The following is a 19,726-nucleotide window of genomic DNA, read 5'->3' on the forward strand; positions in this document are numbered from 1 at the left end:
CATCAATTCGCATATTGACCTTTTAAAACGCTATTAATGGAGGAGATATCTATAGTTTATGGTTAAATGAAGAGGAGACCCTCCTGCGGGGATGATCCTTGATGGAAAGATACCAGAGGCCTCCGCTCTTCAAGACAACCACAGTGTTTATCCTGAGAAGGGTTCTACATGACAAGTGGTGTGGGTTACGGCCAGGGTAGCTGGACCGCACTGCACTCCTGCAACCACAACACCAGCCCCTCCTGTCGGCTCAGACCATCCGCTGCCAGGGATTGCATCGGATTGCAATATGGGATTCCCGCCATCGCGGATAGAGTATATGTATGAAAAAAAGATAGAAGGGAATGCACACACACACACACACACACACGCACACACGCACACACACACACGCACACACACACACACACACACACACACACACACACACACACACACACACACACACACACACACACACACACACACACACAAGCACACACACACACACACACACACACACACACACACACACAGACACACACACACACACACACACACACACACACACACACACACACACACACACAAGCACTTACACACACATATCTACACACACACTTTCCATTGCTAAGCTTCAGATGCAGCCTTCCGTCAGGCAGCCTGTTTTTGACAGGTTAAGAGCAGTTTCTGTCAACTAGCGAGGGCTCCGAAAACAAGGTTACAGTGACTTGCCGATTCTATGGCTAATAAATTCCCAATTTTTGGGACTTTGATGCCCGGCTCATAGTCTCTTTCAAGGCTCAATTTGTTTGTATGCTTCAAAGACAACGCATTCATGAGGGAAGTTGCGAGCAATTCAAAACTGTCCGGTTGGTATGAGTAACAACGAGGACGTGATAAATCACTGCAGCTGTGGCTTCAGGTAACAGAACGAGAGCTGCTAAATTATGTGTTTCTCTATTTGTTTTATCTTTTTAAGGATTTCGGTTTTCTTTTTCAAGGATACACATTTGATAGCCATTTTTGAGTGGCATTTCGTAAAGTGTATCTTATTAAAGCTTTGGCTGTTGTCATTTTCTTGTCACTGTAACGAAATAGGTTTTACAAAAAAAAACCGATTTGCTTTACAACATGATCTGCATAAACCTGCTATCCTCAGTTTGTAATGAAACATAATATATTGTATTGTAAAGCCAAATATCCCAGTGAGATTCAACAACAGCACCACCTCCCTCCAACCCCTACCCTCCCCTTACTTAAAGTTATTCCGTCATCTCTCTTCCCCGGGAATGACTTCTTACACATCACTGAAATTGAAAAGTGAAGGTGTAGGTTTTATTATTTTTTAAAAGACTGCGCTTATGATTCATTTAAAATCGAGCAGGGAAAAAATATTGCTTTGGTCAGCCACTCCTGACAAATGGCTTTTCTTTTCACAGGGAATATTCCGCCCAATTCACTAACACGGGACATTGGCTGTCAATTTCATAGGCGAGACACATGGAAAGCAACGCCTTGAGACTCTATGCTGTGCGCTTGCCATCCTCCCAGAATAAAGTATATTTTTGAGGTCCACGGCTGAAAATAGTGGCTAGGGTGTTCAACTCCCAGCTGAAAGGTCCTGGGTGTCCACAGTCTATCCATCTGCAGCCATGAGCGAAATGGCCTATAGTTGCAGATACTGTGCGTACAAACAAAACTAGAAATATAATGAACAGCATCAATGCTCTCTTTCAGTTCTTACTAGATCACAAAATCAAGCGACCACATCAGCTGTCCTACATGAAGGAGAGGCCCAGCTCTCCCACATGGTCAACAACATGACCTGTTTTATAACAAGCAGTTCCTTAGCCCGCAGAGTTGCGTAGGTGGGCGGGGCCTACGTACCCTGAACGATGAGGTAGACCTGCGAAGTCTTGGGCTGCTGCTTGGTCTGTATAGAGCAGGTGTAAGAGCCTTCATCGTAGACGTCCACCTGGAAGAAGAGAGAGGCCAGCTCAGCAGTGGAACACGTTGCACCAGAGGACAGAGTCCGCACGTACCAGACTGTCACGTACGTTTGGCTGACTTTCATGAAAGCCATTCCATCTCCAGGTTCACTATTTTCAATGAGAATCTTTCATTGCAATACTAATCTCACTCCCGTCGCCTTTCCTTTCTCCTGGGAATATAATGACTTCACAGTCGCTTGTTCTATTGGCGACACACCACTCACGAAAACCCTTGAGAATGAATAGCCCTTCTTAAAAAAAACGTGTAAGCCCGTATTTGCAACAAAAGGAACTGTACACGTTAAGTATCGGAACAATGGATCACATCGTGTAACAAATTATTGCAATAGAGCGCATGATAGCACTTGGCTATTCGTGTTACCTTCTGTATGCGTAGGCTGTATTCCAGTTGTCCTTTTGTGACCAGGTCGACTCTGGGGTCCAAGGACCACTTGTCCTGGCTTGCGAAGATGATGTTGGATCGGTTGAGCCAGGCCACCTTGGACACCCTGTCATCCACGTAACACCTGTCGGGGGGAAGAGCAGGGCAGAATATGGTGAGAGGCATAACAGAATGCGATGGGAAAGCGTAGTGTCATGAGGGGTTGACGTGAATGAGCAGAATGATGAGTGAAACCCTCTTCATTCTGTTGTACGCAGTCTCACTAAAGAGAACCATGGAGCAAGATGGGCAATTAGCCACAACTACCTACTTACAGGCAGTAGATGCAATGCTGTGTACAAGCCGTTTACGGTTTGAAAAAGTAGGGTGACCTAAATAATTGACTGGATTCACATCTAAACATCCATTTTGCCTCCTATTACATATTTTTTTAAGATCAGGTTATTTTGCATCCAAAACATTGATTTATCTCCCATTCTTTAAAGGAATGAAGAATGCCTCTGGCCCCCCCCTCCCCCCCTTTCCCCTGCTCTACACATTCTGTCTGATGAGTACATCTCCTTTCCCAGTGAGCCTATTCCTCCAGATGAGATGGGACAGCCGCATCCTCCTGTTTACTCCTCACTGCCTGCTGTCATTACACACCAGAGGGCGAGAGAGAGAGAGAAAGCGATAGAGAGAAAGAGAGCGAGGGAGAGAGAGAGAGGGAGAGAGAGAGAGAGAGTGAGAGAGAGAAAGAGAGAGAGAGAGAGAGAGAAAGAGAGAGAGAGAGAGCGAGAGAGAGAGAAAAGGAGAGCAAGAGAGAGACAGAGATAGAGCTAAGAGAAAAGAAGAGAGAGGGAGAGGGAGAGAGAGAAAAGAGAAAAGGAGAGAACAGAGAGAGGGAGCGATAGAGAGAAGGGGAGAGAGTGAGAGAGGGGGGGGGGGGGCGGCGGCTGGAGGAGAGGCGCAAGTCTGCCGCGTAATGTGAATAAACGTAAACGGAGACGACGTCAGGATCAATGAGAACGAATATGGGCCGTAATGCAAGCTGGCGGCGGATGCGTCTCCGATGCAAATCCATGGCTCCCCTGAGCCCCTGGGATCGGGACCGGGATCGGCTGTGCGGAGGGAGGGCGGATCAGCCGGGGCAGAGTTCTTTTTCGGGAGCGCAGCGGAACGGAGGGGAGGGGAGGGGAGAGGAAGGTGGGGGGGGGGTGGGCCAGGTGTCTGGTGATGCCAGGGTGCTTGGTTAACACAGAGGGGAAGCGTGGGGCACACGCTAATACTCCACTGGTGTCCACCGGTGCGAAGGGCAACAGGCTTTCGATGCCTTGTTTATCATCCCAGCAGGACACAGGAATGCACGGTTGCCTGGTTGTGTGGGCGTCTATCCGCCAGACAAGACGTTTCAGGACGGCCTCATTAGGTGCGGCCATTAAATTGTTAGGAAAAAGTATACATATATTTTTTTGCAACATAAACATCGATCCACATTCATCAAGCCGTTAAGGTGTTTGCGCTAAAGCGACAGGATACACCTGCATACCCAATGAAGCACTTAGTGCGAGCGCGTGCCGACTTTCCCCGCGTGATAATTGGGTGCTCACTGGAGCAGCAGGCCTTGGATTCAGCGCTCAACATCACGCTAGAGGTGGAGGAGGTGGAGCAGTTTGTCTGGCGGTAAGATGCCGGAGGGATAAGGGGAGGGAGAGGGGGAGAGGGTTGCTGGTTCAATCCATCATTCGTCCTTGCTAAGTGTGGAGTTGACCCTGAGAGAGACACTTAACCCCATGGCCGACCTCGGCCATGTAAGCTTGCTTGGTGACAGAGGTAGGAAAAGCGCAAGACTATATAAGCGCAGTCCATTGAGCACGGTGATTCCATTACTGAGTACATTATGGACACTCTCAATGAATACAAATCCTACGTGAAAGCAACAACACGTTTCAGCTTAACAAACCAGTGCATATCCACCATAGCACTATGCAGAAAAAACAGACACAGTATGTAGAATAAAACAGCAGGATACATAATCATATGGTTGTGTGTGGGTGTCAATCTGACATTTTGCTGTCTTCATTTTGTAAGCAGCAATGAAAACAACCACTGAGGGAAACATGTTTTGCCAATTTAAAATCCACATTCAACACCACTTTGAGGTGGTTTTAGCGGCGTAGCGACAGGCATACTCAATTAACCACTTAGTGCAGGTAAGTGCAAACATTAGTGTGACTGGCATTCATGCAGAGAGCCTCACCTCCAAGGTATTGCGTAATCTCTCCACACAAACCAAACTATGTGCATTCCAAACGTCTGTCACTCTGCCATATGCTGCCCCATATGGGCAAATAAATAAATAACTTTAAAATAGAGCTCAAGAAAACACTCCAACAGTGCATCGCATGCAGCTAAATAAAGATTGTAGGTGACCCTTGAGCATTTCCTTTTCACCCCTGCCTCTCAGCCTCTCTGTCATTCCCTTCTCTCCTGTTAGCCCACATAGACTTCTCCGTCCGATTTTGCATCCCCTATCCCTTCGGTTCTGTCATCCCTCTGTCGACCCCATGAGGAGCAGAGGAGGAAGCTGTGGCCGATATCTCACTATTCATGGAGCTGAACAAGGGTTCATATTCTCCCACTTCCATCTGGTCTTTGCCTCTTGTCCCTCTCTCTGGTGCCCCCCAAACCGGTGCAAAGCGCCGAGCATGCTGGGTAAAAGGTAAAAGGTGCTTCCGGTTCTCTGCCGAGAGCCTTGGCACAAGCTTCCTGTGATCTGTCAGAGCATCTTGTATCTTGTCTGTAAGCCTGGCTCTGGCTCTGGCGGGCGGAACAAGCTGTCAGGGGGTTGTCGGGGCAACATTGAACCTGAGTCTGTTTTTTTTTTTTTTTTTGGGGGGGGTGGGGGGTTACGCTTGGCTTAACAAATAAAGATTAACAAATAACAAAATCAAATGAACTGCCACCGGGGGGGCCGGTAGAGATTGCGTTGGTAGAGGGAGCTGAGATATGGCATTCTTGGCTGCCTCGTAAGACATTAAAACAGAGCTGTGATTTAATCAGCCTTATATCGACTCGCCATGACTTGGTGGTTCATTTTGAAGATGTTGTTAAAACCAATACGACCACTATTCAATTAAAATATTTGCAACTCAAGGCCCCTTCATTTTACATTCAAATGAGCCACGTCTCACCCACAAGCGCCTTTCAAAGTCGTGTCAATCCACCGCAAACTTTCTCGACTCATAAACTAACAGCTTCTCTGCATTTCAGTAAACACCAGAGGCCTGCAAGCGGGGACGTCTGTTGCCTGAACTTCTTTATTTTGGATTCCAGAGCAGAGCCGGTTGCTGTTGATCAATGCCACAGAAAAGCAGGGCCAGAGTGGCTCTAAGACTGTTTATGATGGATGCCGCTGCTGCACTTCCACACTATTTTACCAGGAGCCGTGTTGATGGATGCCCGGTTGAAATACACTATCCTTTCCCCCTCCGCCGCTGCGGCGTGCCAGCGGCCGACCAGCCAATAGTGTGCAGCTGACAGGGGCCTGAACGGGCTGACAGATGCCCGGGCCAGGGCTGCTGAGCCGGGCTGGGGTTGACAGGAGGGCCGGGCCGGATGGATCCGTGCTCCGGGGCTAGCCGTGGGGGAGGGCCACAAACCCCCACTGCAGCCAGAGAGGGAGACTTTAACGAGGGGAGAAATGTGCCAAGCTTGACAGAACAGCCACACAATTGCCCTCACCCAGACACACGCACACACACACACGCACACGTGCGTGTGTATACATCCGCCCACACACAGACACGCACACACGCGCCTCCTTTAACTCTGACCTATCCGTCAATACCAACCTCCATTTTCTTTTTGCCTCTCTGATACCGCTCCCCTGTCAACAAAACCCAATTTTACTTCCTACTTCCTCCTCTCTCTCTCTGCCTTCTATTTGCAACTCTGCTCACATCATGTCTTCACACTCCCATTTAGAGAATGCCTAAATCTATCATCGGCAGGATACACGTTCACTAAAGTGTGGATGATGGCTGGTAAAAACCTGCTCATCCATAATAAACACATACCGACACCCACACAACGAAATTAAGATATTAACTAATAGGGGTTGACTTGTGTTCATGTTACAACTTTATTTATTTATTTTCACCTGCGTGTCATTGTGTTTTGAACCTCAATCAACTTGTTTATCTTCATTAATCCTTTATTTAACTGCTGACAGCAAAGGCCAGGGGGGTCATACTAATTGCGTGATGCCGGAAGGTCGGTGTGGATCGGTTGAAGCTTGTTTATGAAACTAAGCATTTAATAAGAGAAATGATGAGGGTGATAGAGGGTTTCGTGCATCAATAGCATATTTAAACACAGTGAATTTTCATCAGCTGGAGCTAATAGTGTTTGCAAACAGAACATATTTATATATTTTTTCTTTCATCTCAGTCTTTTTGGGCTGGTATCTATTCATGGAAGATCCCAGAAAATTCCACATGTTGGACAACTCAAGGGCAAACCTTTTCACCAGAAGATGGAATAAAATGGCAAAAGGTTACAGAAGAGTCGGCTGATTTGATTTAGCTGTTTTCCATTTCTATTCAATTTCAAGGACTTCAAAAAAGGAGGGCGAAACATTCGGCGATAAACCATAGCGCCGCGTTTACCTGATGATTGAATTGGTAACCAAGGCTTGCAACTGAGGCACTACAAATGTGACTTTTCCCTCTGTCATTTGGTCCGTGTCAGGCTGTCTGTTTATCTGCCTGTGTGGGCAACCAACACATTGCACACGCTTAGGGAAAAAAACGTACGGATACAGATACATACAGTTCCTCGCTGATGTAAGCATTGATGCGTGACCCGAAACACAAGCAACATACAGTGCTGCTGCAGCAACACGAACACAGGCTCAATGCACGCCCTCCCTGCACCGGAGGGCGTGCATTGAGCCTGTGTTCGTGTTGCTGCATTAGCAGCCCGAACGGTCTCCCCGGCGATGTCGCATCTATCAGAATAGACTGTGAGTACTGAGTACCACTTGGAACCCTTCTGCCTGCTCAGTGCATGAAGCCATTCCCTCCCGCTCCCCACTGGCTGGCTTGCATCGCTGCCTCAAGCGAGACATTAATCAGGGCAGGGATGATTGTTTTGAAACTTGGCCAGCAGACGGTGTTGAGGAGGGGAAAATAATATATTTTCGTCAGAAATTTGGTTGCAAACTCACAGGAATATTTCGTTCCTGCTTGATGGAAATTTGGTTGGCATCACACAGATTCATCTCTAAGGCTTTGCGAGTGCCAGAGCTGTTAGATTCTATGTGTCTAATATTTTCTAATCCTGCGAAGCTATTCCAAAAGGATGTGTAGCCTCTCTTCCCTGTGCTCCAAAAGGTTGAAGAAGGTCTGCAATCCTCAAGTCATTAGCTACTCCTACTGAAATCCATTCACAAGATCTGTGTTTTCTGCTTTGATCCCCCGATATAAACCTGAGCCTTGGACACGTTTTCCTACTGGGCACAGTCCAAAGTCCAGCACCCGAGAATTTCCACGGAAATAATGTATTCAAACCAGCAACCAAAGTGCACCGTGCATACGCCATTCAGAAAGCCCTACTTATGCACCACGTTGCCGTGCGAAGAAAGGGTGCTTAGTTGTAATGAGTCGGTGACGGATAGCATCTTGTTCCAACGCAGGCAGAGGGATCTGCTGCAAGGCCAGAGTGCTGCCGTTAAACCTCAGGAGAGAGTCTGGGCTACCTCTCTCTCTGTCAAGTCTCCCCCTTTGTCTTCCTCCACCATGCTCTTCCTCTTGCTGAATCACCTTGCTTGGTCTCTCTCTCTGTCGTTGGCCTTTTCACCCATATCCGTCTTTATCGTCTTAACACCTTTCTGGCCTCCCTCTCCCTCTTTCTCTCTCTCACCGTCGCCCCATCATCCTTTTTCTTTCCATTCATTTCCCCCTCCCTTCTGTTCTCCTTTCCCTCACCCCTATTACACTCCAATATCTATGGCCATGCGCAGAAGAATGAGGGGGACACACGAGGCAATGTCAAACGGTCAAGTGTGCGTCTGCGTGTGCCTGGCAATGAACGAACGAGAGAGACAAGAAAATGTGCAATTACTGCAAGACCCTTATACTAACTTCTGAAGACAGTTTTTACTTATTGACTCAGTTTCCTCCGTGGCCATAAAGCATGCTGCCCTGTTGTACTCAATGCTAATTAGAGGTTTTCAATGAGTGCCCTGCAATTTCTCTAATGAACGGCCCACCCTTTATCGATATCCCCAGGGGTTTCCGGGCCTCATTGAGGTCATTCCACACGTTCACCTGTTAGTTGATCCATCACCGCCCTCTCTGACCTGCTGCAGCTGCATCATCAATACATCGCAGGACATTGAGCTTTAAAGCTTCACAAAGGTGCAGAGACAAGAGGATAGCAATTGTAGACAGCCTTTTAACACCTTGAACTCAGACGTAGCAGGGAGTGCAAATAAGGCGCTTGGGGTTGTAGGTTCAATTTAACACATTTTTTTCTGCAAGAGTTGACTCTTATGAACCTCCCACCTCACTAACAAGCATATCTCCCTTGTGGGCTCTTTCCTTGTAAGGGAGGGAATTGTTTACTGGGTTGCTGGCTGCGGAGGAAAGCCATTCTTGAAGAAGCCTGTGCAAAAACCATGCACGGCAGCTTATTCTTATGGGCTGGCTTTAAAGGTTAAATAGCAGTGCCGCAGGACTCCTCAAATGATACCCAAGATTGACAGGTGTCATGTCCAATGAGAAGGTCAGGCTTATCTTTGGTGACTTGTTGTGCAGATGGGAATAGCTAATTCGCGAGCCGATAAATAAGTTGAAGAAGAAAGATTGACAGTGGGTTTTTTGTTAATCCTGACTCAGGAGAATATGCCAATTATAAAATAGTCTCCATGCTCGCCAGCAGATGTCCATTTCTTGTGCCAGTGAGACTTCAATTTCCAAACATTAGGCTAGCCATCAGTGTGCTGGAAATTTCTCTTATTATATTACGCCTACAACGTTTGCATTGGATAAACCATAGCAGTCAATATAATTGCACCTCAATGCTGTCTTTTGACACTGGTTTCAGCATATTAATTGGCAACGCTGCCCAAATAATCAAAGAGGCTCCACAGCTAACAGATGCAACTCCATGCAAACGGCAGAACTCACCAATTTAATTTGTAAATGATGACATCATTTTCTTTACATTTTGTTGTGATGTATAATAACGATCATACTAGGTAATTTGACATGACACCGACATATATGATCATTAATAAAAGAAAGTAAACATTGCTAAATGATCAATTCAACATATGATTTAATTAAATGAATAATGTATCACAAAGAAATGGCAGCATGAATGCAGACACTTATATCCCACCAACTTGCTCAATAATGTCTGTTAGTTTTAGTCAATAATGTATTTCTCTTGAAGTGTTGCGCAGCTGCAACTGTGGTCGATGGTGCAGTCAAGGCAACAATGGAACATGTTGTTTTTGGCACATATGCAATGCTATAATTACCGTTAAGCGTCATCGCCTTCGACTTACTGATAATTACGGGCTTAAAAGGGGCCATTGGAAAACATCAGCGTGGGTCTCCATAATGTCATGCCCAAAGAGTGTAAAGGACTGTTAACACCACAGTATTCCCTTCATACGATTAAAACAATGTTCACCTTCCAATAGTGCTGCTGAAAGCGACCATATGTGCAGCCATAGTGTCTGCCCGGGTAAGGCGGGGGAGAGGTGAGATTCTATTCAGTAGCGATGCGGAGATCTCTGAATGCGCTGGTCAATGAGGTTCATACTGTTGACTTGGCATTTGGCTGTCAGTCAGGTTAAGCGACGGGGGTTGACTGGCGGCTTTGATAACTTTATGAATACAGTCTGGTACACCTGACCGACATCCCACTGCGTCACTAAAGTGATTATGTCTTTGACTCCTGGACCTTTCCAACAGCACAACTCATCATGGTATAATCCATGGATGGATTCAAGGGTTTGTGGGGTTGTTTATGCAACGGGGCATGGCCCCAGTGAACAGCAATTACTAACACTATAAAGCCTCATAAAAAAGCACAATTGTAAAGCTACGTTATTTATGCTTGGCGAGTAAATACATACAAATAATTAATTACCGCTTTTATGTTTAAGGCCACTTCCATTGGCAGTTTAAAAAGACAGAACAGATTAATGAAGTCACAAGGAAGTATATTGGCATTCTCTGTTTCTATTTAGTGGAGAAAAATACACTTATTTACTGGTCTTCTTGTCTCAGCGAGGAAAAGCTTGTGGTAATTAAAGTACAATTAAACACCACACCATTTGTGTTTGCCTCAGTGTTAGTGTGTTAACATCTTTTACCAATAATGAAATACCAGTTTATAAGGAAAATATCATTAGGCCCCTACAGCTACTGCAATCTAATGGAATGGAGGAGCAAAACAACTTCTTCAAACAAGAGTTCGACTTCAGTAAAGGAGCATGGCCTTGTCCAACAGCCAGCTGCAAATAAGCAAATACTTGATTAATATTCACAGGAAAAAAAGGAACACTCAAAATAAAGGTAAGCAGAAGAGAAACCGTAATAGAAAGAAAATGCAAGGCGGCAAAAACAGCAAGGACAGCAGATAACGAAGTGTTGGATCTCACCCAAACACTGGGGGTTTTACATATACGGTCTTTTTTAAGTGACGTTGAGCCCTTTTGGTGTGTGTGTGTGTGTGTGTGTGTGTGTGTGTGTGTGTGTGCGTGCGTGTGTGTGTGTGTGTGTGTGTGTGTGTGTGTGTGTGTGTGTGTGTGTGTGTGTGTGTGTGTGTGCGTGTGTCAAAATGTCTCATCTGCATACGGAGAGAAAGGCGGGCTAGGGGTGCGAGAGCCTGGGTAATGATCTGTCAAGGCTTTATTATCATAACAGCCTGGAAACCCCCCTCCTCAGCGGCCACGTCGGCACCCAGGCCATCCGGCTTCCTCTTTTAATTGCTTCTACTTCTGTGCCGGTCGATCTGGAGGTACAGTGAAGGGGATGGGGTTGTTGCTAGGGGTTGTGCCAGGGTTGATGATGGGGTCACGCAGACAAGCGAAGGAGAGGGGAACCAGGGAAGAGTTTTCCCTGTTTTCAGCCGATAACGCGGTGGCAATCGGCACAGGCCGGGAAAAAGGATGCAGAGGCGGAAAAGTCTGAAGTAAATTACAATCTCTTTGTATTAATCCTTTCCCGGGGCAGAAATCTCCCTGTCTGTTGTCCAAATTTGCAATCCGTTTTTCACTGAACGCAATCCTAGACAAATAATGCATAAACTAATAATGATGCCGAAATGAAATTCTCCACTGGTTACGGGTTAGGAGATAATAACAAACAAAAAAAATTATTTGACTCATTACAAAATGCAGTTCCGTGTGAATGAGCAAATTAGCCTCTGGCACAAACAAGGATTAGCAGACGGTTTGGAGAATTGGAAGGGCAAAAATGGCACGGTACATTTGTCTTTTCTGCAGGAAATAGGAAGTCCACATTTCTGCGTTGACTACTGAGGATATAGAGGTACAGATCTGCTGCGCTGCCTTATGAAGAGCTGTAGAGATTTGACAACTTGGTTTTGCAGTCGCTTAAAGAAACACTGGGGAAGATTAATGTCTTCCGCTGTTCAAGGGATTAGTCAAGAATGTATAGCCATTTAACTTCCCTGCAAGCATGAGGCCTTGGGCTGAATCAGCACTTCACCAATCACCATGTGTTGCTGATACCTTTAGATTTTGATAACACACTTTAATGACTGTGAGGTCGGGATACAACTAGGAAACGTCGGGGGGCCATAGCGTGGAGCGATATTTATTCAGCAATTTACATCCGCATACCATAGCACCAGTCGAACACCGGTGAGAAAAACCACCATTTGTTTTCATTGTTTTGGGATGAAGATGCTATTTGTCACAGAAAGATGCCACTAGACTTTGTGGTTCCACAATATTACCCCCAGGCCCTTCCTCTGTGGTATCTCCTACACGGCCCCGCGCCGCGCAGCTCCCAGATAAACACGTCCGGGGAAGCGGCCCGCTGGGCTGCCTCTGATTCGGATTGCACCGCCAGCGTCTGGGCGCCCTCGCTCACATCAAGTGGAAAACCCATTTTGCGCCGCCTCAGCTCGGCCAATTTCTATCTGTCACAGGTACCGGGGAATTGACTGGGCGACATATAGCATATCACCTTAAAGTGATGGCAAAACGGGAAATCACTTTGGGCTGGCCACATGCTCCTGTCGCTTTCCATAAGAACTCTGTTCAGTCAGAGGGAAAAAGTCCTTAAGCATTAATGCTTTGTGGGGGAGGAGGAGGAGGGGGGGGAGGAGTCTACTGGTGCCCGGTCCTGTCTCCTTGACCTAGCTCGCGATGGATGGTCTGAGAACTAAGTGGAACTCTGGTTTGTAGGCTTTAGATAGCATAGCAAGACACCCATGCACACACACGCCAACAAAACCCCCAAAAATACGCACATATGTCCGTGCAACACTCCCACGCACACACATGCGTGCACTCCCACACACACGTTTGCGGACACCAGTAGTGGTGTTAACAGCCATATGTGCACAGAAGGACAAACAAACACACACACACACACACACACACACACACACGCACACACACACACACACACACACACACACACACACACACACACACACACACACACACACAAACACAGTGGTGTAGACCTTTGGCTTTCTGCAGCTTCTATGTGCTCTTAAATTTCTTGACCTCTGCACAGAAGACTAGCAAAAAGAAGATACGGACGAAATGCTAAAATGCTAATGTAAATGCTAATGCATTTAACCCACAGATCCCTCAGGGTTTCATGCGGATATCCTGTGTTGGTTAAAGGTGGCAATGAACCATTTTTTTTCAGGGCTCAAGCTTGTTGTTTTTAAGTATTTGTTTACTTCTGTAATCCAATGTCAGATTACGTTGGAAATCACTGAAATACAAATGTGGAGAAATTCCCATGTCAACAAAGAAAACACAATCAGTTTGGCTGATTCTACATGATGATGATTTTGTTCCACACAAAAGTGTGCATGCATGTGTACATACAAACACACTTTTTTTGGTGTTTAACCATCTGTCACAATGGCGGTTAAACGCACACAAATCTTTTCCTCCACTTCAAGGGACAGTTCTTGGTCTGTCCACCAGGTGTCTTCAGAGCCTGTGCTGAAGTTTACTGGTACCCTAAATTAGATTTATTTTCTTGCGCTGTCAATCAATGCTATGGCTCTCACACTCCACCTCACCTCTTCTCCGTTCTGCTTTAGAGTTTAATCGCCTCCTGAGTAGAAAGAGCTGGAATCATCGACCAAAGTCATCCTCCATTAACACAAGGTAAATATGGGATTCTATTATTATTAGAGCCTAAAAATCAGGAAGTCTGCATCTGGAACCCTTGGAAGATAAAGCTATTTTGGGTTTCTGATTATCAACCCATTCTTGTTTTTTTTACTGTTTGGTTCTTGCTGCCTTTGACAAACTATTAACTGATACACATGTTTTTATATGTATTCAAGTGGTAGCTACAATACAGCTGCGATTGATAAGCGGGAGCTACGCTATACCATGTGTTTGCCAGAGGCCTACATCTAAGGCGGGCAGCTACTTTCACGAAGGTGGAAGAGTCGTGTGATGGCTTAAGTGTGAGGAGAGAGAGAATCTCGTGGAAGTGCTTCAAGTGCCTCCGCCTAAAAGAACGAGGCAATGTATTCTAGAAGAAAAAGAATGATAAAAGGAGTGGTAGAAACTGAAGGTTGTAAAGCAGCCCATCTACTCGCTGATAAGTAGTGCAGGTGGTGCGAGGTGAACGGACATCTGCATATGTTTATAGAGAGGCGACACATGTGTTCGGCTGAGCCCAGGTGGGAGTGGTGATAACACACTGGACAAGGCGGAATACTAATAGAAAGAACGGGGTCTGGATTCACTTTAAAGTGAACTTCAAGATCTGTGATGTCGTACTTGATTGAGGGTGTTTAACGCAGACTGCCTATCAACGGGCGACCACTCCTTTGTACACAGGTGTGTGTTTGTGTGTGTCTGTATGTCTGTTTGTGAGTATGTGTCTGTGTATATCTATCTGTTTGTGCATGTGAACGTATAACTGTCTGTCTGTGTGTATGTGTGTGTGTGTGTGTGTGTTTGTGTGTGTGTGTGTGTGTGTGTGTGTGTATGTGTGTGTGCTCATGTGTGTAGATCCAACTGTCTGTCTGTGTGCGAGTGTGTGCGTGCGCGCCGTTTGAGTACACTAGTCGTTAATCACAATGACGGTTCCCTCCTTTAAGTGTCACCCTAAGTGGAAACAGTGTCAGAGAGGGAGAGGGCATTCGCCTCGTCAAAAAAAAGATCTATTTTTACCAGGAGCACGGCGGACAGTAAGTTTCCACCGTGCACTGCCGCCGGTGGGAGCCTCAGTGGCAAGCTTTACTTTCCAGGATTTTGTCACTGGGGTTTGAGCTCCAGCCACAAATTAGTGTCCCCGTTCTCACCAAGTCCACCTTGGTCCTCTCCATAAAGGAACCAAAGACAGGCCAGGATACTGCATGGGTTTTACGTGTCGCTGCTCTGTCTTCACTACAGGTCAGAACATCAGTGCTATGATCAGCGTTTTGGGTCAATGTTCTGAGTCAAATCGTGTCTTCGGAAGCTGGAATCACAGAGCATTCTCTTCTGAAATAACTTTTTTTGTGCCGTTTAACGGCCTTATTGGATGAAGATAGGAGTATATTCAATGTCCTGGCCACATTTGTGACGTGAGCCATCGTATAAGCAGCATTTTCTCTATTCTGACATCCTATCAAGCTAAATGGATTCTCTGAATCCATCAATACTGCAATGAAACACTAGCTTTCAAGAACACGAACGAGAACACTGCGTTCCATTTGACTTGTAGATCTGTCTTTTTATCTATTCCTGTTGCCAATATTAATGTTTAACGCCAGGTCAGAAAAAGTACATATCTATAAAAAATACGAGTCTAAAGCTTGACTTATAAAACAGGATTGACTCCCCACCTTCATCTGTGAACTCTGTTGGCATCTGTCGAGTTATGGTAGCTGCCAATATATATTGTAACACAACAGAAGGAGTCTTTCACGGTTTCAGGGTTAAGGTTTATTTTTGTATGTATTCAAGTCTTTATCTTTAATCCATATCAAGCTAAATCTGAAGTAAATAAATCTAATTGAAAGAACTGTTGTCTGGATAAAGTATTGAAAAAGAAGGATATGCCTGTGATGCTACAGGCAAGAATAAGGACCAACTCAGTGCAATCATTGTCTTGATTGAAGGTTATTGCGGGACATAAACAGACAGCTGAAAGGAAAACCTGATGCCAACGATTCCACGACGGCATATTGGAACATTGAGCCAATCACCGAAAGCAATCTTAGCCCAGGGCCGCGTGGTATCGCTGAGCCCAGTGATTTCTGAGGCGCATTGATTTCCTCACCAAACCTGAGAGACGTTGTGCCGCCTAGACGACCCTCTTTCTATTGATAAGCCTCTCTTCCATCAATAAGGCCCAGTTGTGTTTCCTGAGGAGACACTGGACAACAAAGGGCAGGTAGACACAAAGGTATAAATGATGCACGTTTCTTTGCACGCCTTTCTGTTGTCATCGCATCAGCCTCGGTTTAGCTTTCATAAAAGCTTGGGAAGGATCATAATATATTGTGCGTATATTCAATAAATTAATGTTGTTATTTGACATCTACAAAAAGTCATGTTAAATACTGTCATGCAACACAATAACAATTTCAGTGCAGAGTTCTGCTGCAGCGACTCTGGGACAAGTACAACGTGATTACATCACACCTGAGGGATTCCACCCCTGATCCGGGATCGATGGGGGCTTTGGGTGTCGTTTGATGTCACCATGGGTGTCAAGGTTTAGCTTGACTCTGGCCTGGCAGCATAAGCTCTAGCACTGGAGATCGGTGCAAGGGCAGCAGCACACCGCCTCTTAAAGGGTGGGGGGGGTGGGCGATTTATGGGTGCGGGACCCTGGCAAACGTCATAATCACTGACCGAAGAATGCGGCTGGTTCTCTGAGTGACTTTCAAAGAAGAACTTTGCTTAATGTGCATCTATTTCGCTCTCACTCTCTGCTTCACTGTCTCTCCCTCAAGGTGTTGGTCCAAAGGTGTCAGGTGCCTGTGACATTGAACAGTGTGAGGTTATTGGATATTACCAGACCTTCTTTTATTATCATTACTGCAGCGCCAGGTCAAAATGTGCCTTTCGGAGCAGGCTGATTGCCTGACTCCGTTACTACGCTTCCTCGGGTCCTCGGCGACACACACAAACGCCAAGTGTGCCGACGATCAGATGAGGGTTTCTTTCAGAAAAAATCAAAAGTCATACATACAGAGACTCCTTTCCATTTTAGTTAGATATCCTTTATGTTTTTCTACATAGTCAAAAATCAAGGCATGTCTTGACAGGAATGGTGTTGATAACAACAACGTATTTAACAGCTGCATTCCGTCTTTTTAAATGTATTGTCAGATTGTGCACTCTTTAATTTGTATTTTTTATGCATTCTCTCTTTGAAAACAAAAACACACACTCAGTCAGTCAGTCAGTCAGTCAGTCAGTCAGTCAGTCAGTCAGTCAGTCAGTCAGTCAGTCAGTCAGTCACTCACACACACACACGAGTACACAGACCATTTGCACGCATCCAGTGCGGCGTCAGACCGCTGGTTTCACTGCATTGCGTGGCGCTGCAGCCCGTCGGAGCGCGGGGCCGGGGGAGACGGAGTGACAGGGCGGCACACGGAACACTTGACTCTCCGCCCTCGGGGTAATTACCAGCCACAATGTTTGTCTTTAGGTGCGAGAGGAACAGGGTGCAGGGGGAAGCTACAAGGCTGTCTGCGCCTAAAGTCGCAGCAATTATCTCTGGGTTTTCGCCGCGCGCCGAGCGACACGCGTGCGCGGAGTTGTGTGGATGTGTGTGCAGTGTGCACGTCCTGGCAGGTGTGTCACCGGGGCCTCTCGACTGGTGATTAGACTAGCTCGAGTCGGGGATGCTGCTGTCAGCTCTCAAACTCAGGCGGCCACACTCCCACTGCATTATTGATACCAGTGCGAAGAGAGTGACTGTGTGTGTGTGTGTGTGTGTGTGTGTGTGTGTGTGTGTGTGTGTGTGTGTGTGTGTGTGTGTGTGTGTGTGTGTGTGAGTGACTGACTGACTGACTGACTGACTGACTGAGTGTGTGTTTTTGTTTCCAAAGAGAGAATGCATAAAAAATACAAATAAAAGAGTGCACAATCTGACAATACATTTAAAATAATTAGAACGTAGACTATGTATTCCTTCCCATAAGCACACATTGAGAATACAGCATATTGCAAAATGGGAAGAACTCCCCCATCAAACTTAAGTCTTGAAGAAAACAGCTCATAAACCCATAACAATTTTTTTATTTTACAAATTGATAAGGCAATTACAAAGACATTGACAAATAGCCTGAATTAGAGGAGCCATATCTCCATAGTTAGGACTCTCAATTACAGTGGCAGCGGTTTAAATGAACTGCCATATGGGGTGACAGCATAATTTTCACTCTGACTCGTGATTCGCAGCACCGTTTTGTCCCAAAGTTCTATGAGCACAGCTGTGCGACACAATCCATACAGAGAAGAAAAAAAACAACTTATTCTCATCGACGTGCCAACACACAGCCAAACTGGCGTGAAAATACTCTATTGTCAACCGGCCGCCCGAAGGCAATGGCAACCCAGGTCTTGAACAGAAGTTGGGCACGTGAATCCGCTTCCCCCAGTATCTAGCGGGATAACATTTCCTCTGGCTGGCTGGCTGGCTACCCCCCCCCCGCCAGCCTGCCCTCTGAAGCGGGCCGCGCCCCACGACCCTCCCCTCACACACATGGGAATGGAGCCAGGCCCGCCCGTCCAAATAAATAAGTTGCCGTAGGCTGGCTCATGGATGGCAGTTATCCCCCCTGCTTTGCATCGCTGTTGCATGCGTGTGTGCATGTGTGACTGTGTGTTTGCATGTGTGACTGTTTGTGTTTGAAGCTTTAGGGCTTGTCGCTCTGCCGAAATACAAAGTAGGAAATGGCTGGAAATGTCCCAGTGGGACATATTTATAAATATATATTTATATACATGTATATTCAAAAATATATGGATTAACTGTATATATATATTTTAAGTTCTCTCATGTTGCTGCCAACCTATGAGGTCCTATTTATAAAGGAGGTTTGACCGCATGCATCATACAGCTGGAGGCGCTTATCTGTCAATCATGAAGGATGGAGGAGGGAGGAGGTGCAGGGACGGACAGACCGGGGTCAGGACTGTCGAGCAGATAAATAATACATAGACGACGTCGGGGGACTGGCGGTGTCAGGGGTGGGGAGGGGGCGAGACGGATGGAGAGCAGGCCGGTGTGCTCGGTGGATGAATGGACGGACGGCTTGACGCGGTGTCTTGACGGATGGACCGATAGAGACGAGAGTAGGAGAAGAGGTGACGCGACGTTGGGGCTGAGTCGCTTGCGGGTTGGGTCCGGCGTCCCCACTGCCTCACTACACCCTGGCACCTGGAAGCATTGGAACAGCTGCCGGATGCGCCGGATGCGCCCTTTTGCCTTTGCCCCTGACGGGAGGCTATAGGAGCTGCTGTTAACCTGCTATTATCACCGCCATATAACTGACTTAGCAGCCACTCTGGCTCATAACAGCCGTTAGGTGCTGATCGATGATGCCGAATTGCCTTGTTGACACCGGAGGAAGACCAGGTGTTACGCAGCATCATGTTAAGTGTGTTGGTGTGTGTGTCTTTGATTATGCAGTATTTGTGTGTGTGTGTTTGTGTGTGTGTGTGTGTGTGTGTGTGTGTGTGCGCGCGCCTTGTGTTCAAATGAAATAGAGATCGAGTCGAGTGTGACACTAGATTAAGTGTTGATCTCGCTGTAAATTCCCCCAGAGCTTTTGACTTCCACTCGCGATGCTTGACTAATCGAGCACCAAGCACCGATGTTAGTCTGTATGCATGCTCCATCTGTTGGATCTTATTTGCTGTGTGGGTTTGTGTGTGTGTGTGTGTGTGTTTTTGTGGGTGTTTGTATGTGTGTGGGCGGGTGTGTATGCTTGCGTTTCTTTCCCTGGGTGTGTCCCTGACAATATGCATGCCTGCAGGAATGTGTGTGTTCCATATGTTCCTAAATGTATGTGCGTTGGTGTGTCTGACTATGTTTAGGTGTGTGTGTGTGTGTGTGTGTGTGTGTTTGTGTGGGTGTATGCTTGTGTTTCTTTCAGTGTGTGTGTCCCT

At 46.4% G+C, this 19,726-nt stretch overlaps 1 protein-coding gene across 1 annotated transcript in view; it reads right to left on the reverse strand.

Annotated features, from left to right (window-relative positions):
* lsamp (limbic system associated membrane protein) overlaps positions 1–19,726 on the reverse strand; it is a 134,626-nt gene that overhangs the window by 51,707 nt on the left and 63,193 nt on the right. The window contains exons 2-3 of the mRNA XM_079732104.1: positions 2,356–2,500; positions 1,870–1,957 (exon numbers count right to left, since the gene is read on the reverse strand). Coding sequence (XP_079588230.1) covers positions 1,870–1,957; positions 2,356–2,500 — 233 coding nt within the window. The remainder of the gene's footprint in view (positions 1–1,869; positions 1,958–2,355; positions 2,501–19,726) is intronic.

This window comes from Pollachius pollachius, assembly GCF_949987615.1.
Source record: "Pollachius pollachius genome assembly, chromosome: 3".
Taxonomy (NCBI): domain Eukaryota; kingdom Metazoa; phylum Chordata; class Actinopteri; order Gadiformes; family Gadidae; genus Pollachius; species Pollachius pollachius.